The sequence below is a fragment of the Podarcis muralis genome, chromosome 1 (assembly GCF_964188315.1).
Source record: "Podarcis muralis chromosome 1, rPodMur119.hap1.1, whole genome shotgun sequence".
Classification (NCBI taxonomy): Eukaryota; Metazoa; Chordata; class Lepidosauria; order Squamata; family Lacertidae; genus Podarcis; species Podarcis muralis.
Genome location: NC_135655.1, coordinates 8,645,229 through 8,652,086, shown reverse-complemented (window position 1 = coordinate 8,652,086; position 6,858 = coordinate 8,645,229). Strand labels below are relative to the sequence as shown.

General features: G+C 42.3%; 1 protein-coding gene across 3 annotated transcripts in view; it reads left to right on the top strand.

Annotated features, from left to right (window-relative positions):
* CCDC175 (coiled-coil domain containing 175) overlaps positions 1-6,858 on the top strand; it is a 40,739-nt gene continuing 33,881 nt past the window's right edge. Inside the window, exons 1-4 of one of the 3 annotated variants that reach the window (XM_028735691.2) lie at positions 1-166; positions 4,347-4,432; positions 5,002-5,113; positions 6,600-6,735. In XM_028735691.2, coding sequence (XP_028591524.2) covers positions 88-166; positions 4,347-4,432; positions 5,002-5,113; positions 6,600-6,735 — 413 coding nt within the window. In that variant the 5' untranslated portion in view covers positions 1-87. The remainder of the gene's footprint in view (positions 167-4,346; positions 4,433-5,001; positions 5,114-6,599; positions 6,736-6,858) is intronic. The other 2 variants (XM_028735610.2, XM_028735775.2) reach the window with 2 other exon arrangements.

Here is a 6,858-nt window from a genome sequence, read left to right as displayed (position 1 = left end):
CGCGCGCAGGATCGCGGCCCGCGCGCTAGGCCGCCTTTCGCCCCGTTGCCGTGGCAACCGCGCGGCCTAGCCTGGCTTTCGGCCGCGATGGATCCCCGGCCTCCGCCCTGCACCCGACCCGAGTCCACGGCGGCAGCGACGGCTCTGGGCCACTTGGGCAGCGTGGGTGAGCTGCTTTCCCTTCTCCGCGCCGCGGGAGCAGTTTCCTTCACAGGGATCAGGGTTTTTTTAGGGGGGGGGGAATGAGGGGAACCCCCAATTTTGGCTTATTTTGGCGCACAGCTGGTGCTGCTCTCTGAGCTGGAGTGGGAAGACATTATTCTTCCCTGCGTCCAGCCCACTGTCTGTCTGTCTGTCTCTCTCTCTGTCTATCTATCTATCTATCTATCTATCTATCTTAAATTTAGATCTCGCCATCATTTAATCTGAACGCCGCCTTCCTATGGTTAGAGCCATGCTCAAGGCGACTTGCCAGCCAGATGGGCGGGGTATAAATTATTATTATTATTATTATTATTATTATTATTATTATTATTATTATTATTATTATTATACTACATAGCAGAATTAGTCATAAACCATAAGTAGAATAATAGGAGTGTAGAATTGGCAGGGACCCCCCAGGATCATCTAGTCCAGCCCAATGCACATCAAGAAGTACCCAGTCATTATAGGGTTGCTGCGTTCAAAAAGTGAAAATCAGGATACAAAAATTCGGCGAAATCTACATGGGTTGCCATACATCCGGATTTTCGTGGACAATTCTGCAGTTTCCCGCCTGGAGGGTTTCCGATGGCCGAATCCCAGCTATGTCTGGGAAATTCCCGACGTAGGGCAGCCCGTGATTGAGCAATTTCCACATAAATCATAGAAATTGGAAGGGATCCTGAAAGTCCACTAGTCTGACCCCCCTGCAACGCAGGAATCTCAACGAAAGCATCCCTGACAGATGGCCACCCAACCTCTGTGCTTTGTGGTGTAAGAAAAATACAGAAGCTTAGCCCCTTTTTGGTTGTCCTTTTCGCCCTTATTAGTCCTGCTTGCTGTTGTGTTTTTAAGAGCACTCTTGATGCAGAAAGTTAAATCAAGGGCGCTTTCCCATGTCCTGCTTATTGAGCATTCATTGCAGGAAAGTTAGATGAAGCTGACGTGTTTTTACTGAGCGTGTTTTTTTTATTTGTTTGCAAGTGGGGAGATTAGACGAAGTTCCATAAATAAAGTGCCACCCCCTGCCCCGCTTCATTTTTCCTTTTCACTTTGGGGAAGCAGGTTTGATGAGCCAGCTCTCCAAATCTGCTTTAATTGCCCAACCTAAATTTTCTGGAATGTGATTGAATCTCCCACCCCGAAACAGAAACCATTTGGAACTGCCCTAAATCTTCTGCATTTTTTACTTCCGTAGTAGGTAAAGCTTGCCTCAGACACATAGCAGTGAATTCAAGCTGCATCGCTAAAGTTGGTTTGGAGGTCTGCTACAACAAGCCCACTTCCTTCCAAAATTGGACCTTTTGCAATAAGGAAAGTGACAGAAAATGCTCAGTTGACCTCAGAATTATTCAAAATCACAAGCAAAGGAATATTTTTGACATGTCCTGATTTTCCCTGTGCACATTAACAAGGTGGTTATAATAATATTAAAACAACAAGCGCTGAAAACTTTGAGAATCCAAATTTGGATTAAAAACATAATTAAAAACCTTAAGGGATAATTATCTCCCCTCGGAATAAGTATGCTATTAATAACTATGCTATTAATAATAATTCTATTAAAATAAGTGCAACAATCTTGTTGCTAAACCCTGCCATTATTGCTCCAAAGTAAGAGTAATGCCAGCTGTACAAAAACATCTTCGGGTACACAAATCTCACGTCCAGAGCATACCAAATCCAGATTAGAGGTCTGCTATAGGAAGAATGGAATAGTTGATGATGCAGCTTCTGTGCAACAGATGCCAACAATTTGTAGTAGCTTTTAATTATAGCTAGTGGAGATTTCACCAGACTGGACTTTTCTGGGAATATGTTGCAAGGCTCATTTCAAAAGTTGGAGGCTGTGAATCTTTATGGTTGTTTTTGTTGTGTTTTCTTCTCACGAGAGAGACGAAATAGATTTCTGTCATTCAGAACTGCTTGGAAATATGTTGAACGCTGTTAGGATGATATCGCTGAAAAATGGAAGCTGGCTCAGGAAAGCTGATAGAAAGAACTTGCTAAATAGGGCTTGCAACACTTTGTACATGAATAACAAGGCTGCCCTTTTGTCACCTATTCTAGGTTTGATAAGGTGCTGGGATTCTTGGACTGGCAGTATGATGGTGGAGCCCAGACATCTAAGGGCCAAACTATATATTCACTTAATTACACAGTGTGAGGTTTTTCCGTAAATAATTAAGAGCCCGGTTTTTAATGGGAAGGCAGGATAAGGAAACTGAAGACTTAAAGCCTTCCTCTCCCTGTGCTTTTCCTTCCCAATAAGACTCAATCTCTCCTATGCTTGCAATTATTTAAGGAAATGATATGTGGCTGTATGCTGCATAATTATGTGAATTTAATTTTGGCCCTTTATTCTCTGCACTGCATTGCAGACGAAAAGAACGATGTCTCTGATCTCTGCTGCTCTGCAGCGCCATCACCACCAATGGCCAGAAGGTGGTATTGCAGCTCCCTCTCCATAAGGGAACTGCTGTTGTGTTAGAATCACTAAGAGTTTCATCTGGCCGTTTAAAGCTGCTGATTCTGGTTTACAGCTCCTCATTGACTGCCTTCTTCCTTTTGACTGCCTCTGGGCCACCAGCCCTGACAGTGAAATGTAAGGTATCAAAGAGTGTGTTGAATTGAACCATTAGCAGATTATTGCAGTCAGTATAGCAGGAGATGACATAACATCACAAGACAGCTGTAAATCTTAAGTGCAGGTGAGTTCCCTTTTGATGCGCTCATTGGTACATAATATTTAGCTGACAAAAGAAAACTAAATCTGTTCCTTTCAGCTGATCTAATGCATAAATCTTGCAATCTACATCCTAGATTGCCACACTATCTTCAAATTAGAACAGCATTTTTAATTAACGTGAGGACCCAGGTAACAGTCCAAGGCAGCACAATTTCAAGGCTCAGTAGCCAGATTATTTTTTCAAAAAACATGCCTTGGTTGGAAGAACCTTGAGTGCCAGCTAGATTGAACAATATGACATTCATTTATATGGTATACTCAAAGGCCCGATGAACATTATCATTTATAGCTCTAACTGGTAATGCTACTTTGCGATTAACTCGAATAACATTTGGTTTATTACCTGTTGAGCTGTAGTTTCTTTTTAACCAAGCAGAGTTCATGCGACCGCTGAGGAAGACCAAGGTCAACATGATTTTGACTGTTTATAGTCTATTGATATTTTTGCATGCTGTGTGATATTTAATGAGGCACATTTGTCATGTTTATGAATATTAGATTTATTTATACTATTTGTGTTTGGATTTTAATTTTTTTGCTTTGGATACAGCTAGAGATCCATATTGTTCATTTGTAATTGTTACTATGTTACATTAACAGTTTTTTGTATTATATTAGCTTGTTTATATTCTTTCATTACGCCTTTAGTTCATCAAGATTTACTTCCCTTTGGCATTACTTACCCCTGGAGAAATTACAGCTGGTGGTGGTTATTATTTTTAATTTAATAAAATGTATTATGTGCCCTTCACCAGCAGGTACCCCAGGTGGGTTACAACAGTATAAAATTCAGAATTGAAAACTGTTAAAACAGATTAAAGTCATAGGGATAGGGTTAGTTTAGAGAGAGCTGAGCCCAGGCTTGGACAAGACACTCAGCCAAAACTTAGCTTAGCTCAGCGTGCCAGCAAAATGGAAAGGCAGAAGTAAAGCAGCTGTAAGCTCCTTTCTGGGAGCCAACTCACACACACATTCACACTATGACAAAGTTTGGATTAGTGGGACATGCAAGCCAGGCCAGTAGGGTTCTGAAATACAATTGGTTTCATCTTTGGCCCTCTTTAAGAGCCAATTGAAAACATTTTAATTCTCCTTGACTTTTAGTGGGGACTGATGGGGGATGTTTTGCTGGGTGGAGCTGCTGTTGTAAAGCTGGGGATGGTTTTGGCATTTGCTGCTGGATATTGACAAGTAGGCTTTGAATAATATTGCTGGGCTGCTGTTTTATATTGTGTTTACTGTAAATTTGCAAATTGTTCAATTTAGTCATGTTTTGTTGTCCACTCTGGGATCATGAAAGAGGTGAAGGGTGGGATATAATAATAAGTAAATCTGAAAGCTGCAGCATATTACGAAGATTTAAGATTTTATTGTTCCCCCAAATTTTATTTAGAAAAACAGCTTCAGAATGAAGGGCTTGTGTTCAACAAGGAAACTGTGCAGCACTTTGAAGATGCTATTAAGTCCATCAAGAAACTGGTAATGTCAGAACTTAAACAAGCAAAGCTTTGGGACACATAAAAAATAGGGAACTGTGCACTTCTCTGATTACCAAACTTGGACCTGATCAAATGAGTTGCCTTGGATTTACAGCTGGTTATTTGGGATGCAGTCAGCTGCCTCCCTAGATCATTCTGCTGCTTTACTAGAATTTAACAATCAGAGAGGGTCATTGCTAGTAGATCTTCAATCTTCAAGAGCTATACATATACCTTGAAACTGACATTCTGTTCTATCCTACACCCAGGGCATTGAGCACCTTGTGTCCAGGATACCTCTATTACTCTAGAGCAGGCATAATATTGCACACAGGACAGTACCATAGCTGTCAACGTTTCTCTTTTCTTGTGAGGAATCCTATTTGGAATAAGGGAATTTCCCTTAAAAATGGGAAACGTTGCCGGCTATGGACAGTACCATGATGAATGTGCTTTCCAGAGCTAGCTGTCCTGGTTTCTGTATGTCTGCTCTCAAATAAAACTGGAGTGGTACTTAAATTAGTGCAGGCGTAACATGCTGAATTTCATTTTTCAAATGTCCATTTCTAGGAAGAGGAGAGGAAACATACTATTGAACTGTGGGAAGAGGAGACCATCAAAAACAGCAATCTCCGTGTCCAAATCAAAGGGTTCCCAGAGCTTGTAATGAAGGAGTTTGAAGGTATTTCAGAGTCATGGGATAATAGCATGTAGCAGCAGATATAATGTATTTGTATAACCATTCATTTAAAGCATGATTGATTGAACTTAGGTAGTTTAATTCAGTGGCAGAATTTAAACTTTGGACGACAGAAGATGGGATATTGTTTTTCTCAAGGGAGCAGAGACATGACAATAATAATAATAATAATACTTTAAAGAAAAAAAGAAAGCAATTATCTGTGTACAAACACTCTCTTATATATCTGCTTCCCCTCCCTTCCCATAGATAAAGTGACTGAAATGGCATAAATAAAATGATAAAACCAATATATATAATGAGTTCTAGTGTTAAAGCTCTGCACATTTCTGGATCTCTGATATAGCCATCAGCGAATGCAAATAGGTTACATGAAATATTAGATCAGCAGGAGGTCTGTTGCAAAAATTTCTTTTCCCGTTAGGTTTTGAATCGCCTTGTTTTAAAAACTTACTCTTTCAGGGGGCAAAAAGAAGGGCAGATAAATTTGTTGCAATAATTATTACGGAGGATTAGCGCTGTAAGAAGAGCAGGATGCCCACAGAGGCAGCCTGCAAAGTACGTTGCGTTATCAATTGTGAAAGTTTTCCCTGTGTGTGGACTGTAATCCCTGTGGGATTCCTTGAAAAGGAGGGGTGGACCATGACTCCCTGGGGGGTGGCGCCCCAGGAACCTCATGCTGGAGAGGCAAAGGAATGTTTAGCCCTGTGTACATAGGAGAAGCCATTGTATTGGCTTTAAGAGGGGAGCAGACAAGATAACGGAGAATAAGTCTGGGAGCCAGAGTTGGCCCTCCAGGCCACTCCTATCGCACTGGCACTGCTTTGCATTTTGAGCTGTTTTGCCTGGTTAGAATGTGCCCTTGAATTCAGGATCTGCATCTGACCCTGGGTTCTTTCACCCAGGTGCACCTATCAATTGCCTCTCTTTAAAGGTAGCTACCCTGTGGGTTAAACCACAGAGCCTAGGACTTGCCGATCAGAAGGTCGACGGTTCGAATCCCTGCGACAGGGTGAGCTCCCGTTGCTCGGTCCCAGCTCCCGCCAACCTAGCAGTTCGAAAGCACATCAAAGTGCAAGTCGATAAATAGGTACCGCTCTGGCGGGAAGGTAAACGGCATTTCCGTGCGCTGCTCTGGTTCACCAGAAGCGGCTTAGTCATGCTGGCCACATGACCCGGAAGCTGTACTCCAGCTCCCTCAGCCAATAAAGCAAGATGAGCGCCGCAATGCCAGAGTCGGCAACGACTGGACCTAATGGTCAGGGGTCCCTTTACCTTTACCTTACCTGATCTCTTGGGAGTGTGTAGACTTCCTGATGTTGCTCTCATGGGATGAGTGTCAGAGCGGCTACACAAAGCCAGGAAGTCAGACAGAAACACCACACAGGGAATTTTAATGATGTGTGTGTGCGCACGCACGCACATGGGTGTGCGTATTTGTAAGCCTGTCTTACATTTCTTGTTCCAGAACTCGTGGCTGCTGCTCAGCGCTATCGTTTTATCAAGATAAATGAGACTGAGACATCCATAAACGAGATCTCCACTGCAATAGAATCGGCATATTCAAAGCAGACTGTCTCTAAAGACCAAAACGCTCACCTGTGGTAGGCATGATTTGTTCAACCAAAATCATAGCATTGGGAAATTGTCCAGCCTAAATTGTCCTGTGCTAAAAGTATCCCCGATGGGTGTCTTGAAAGCCCTCAAGAAAGGAGATTCTATAACAT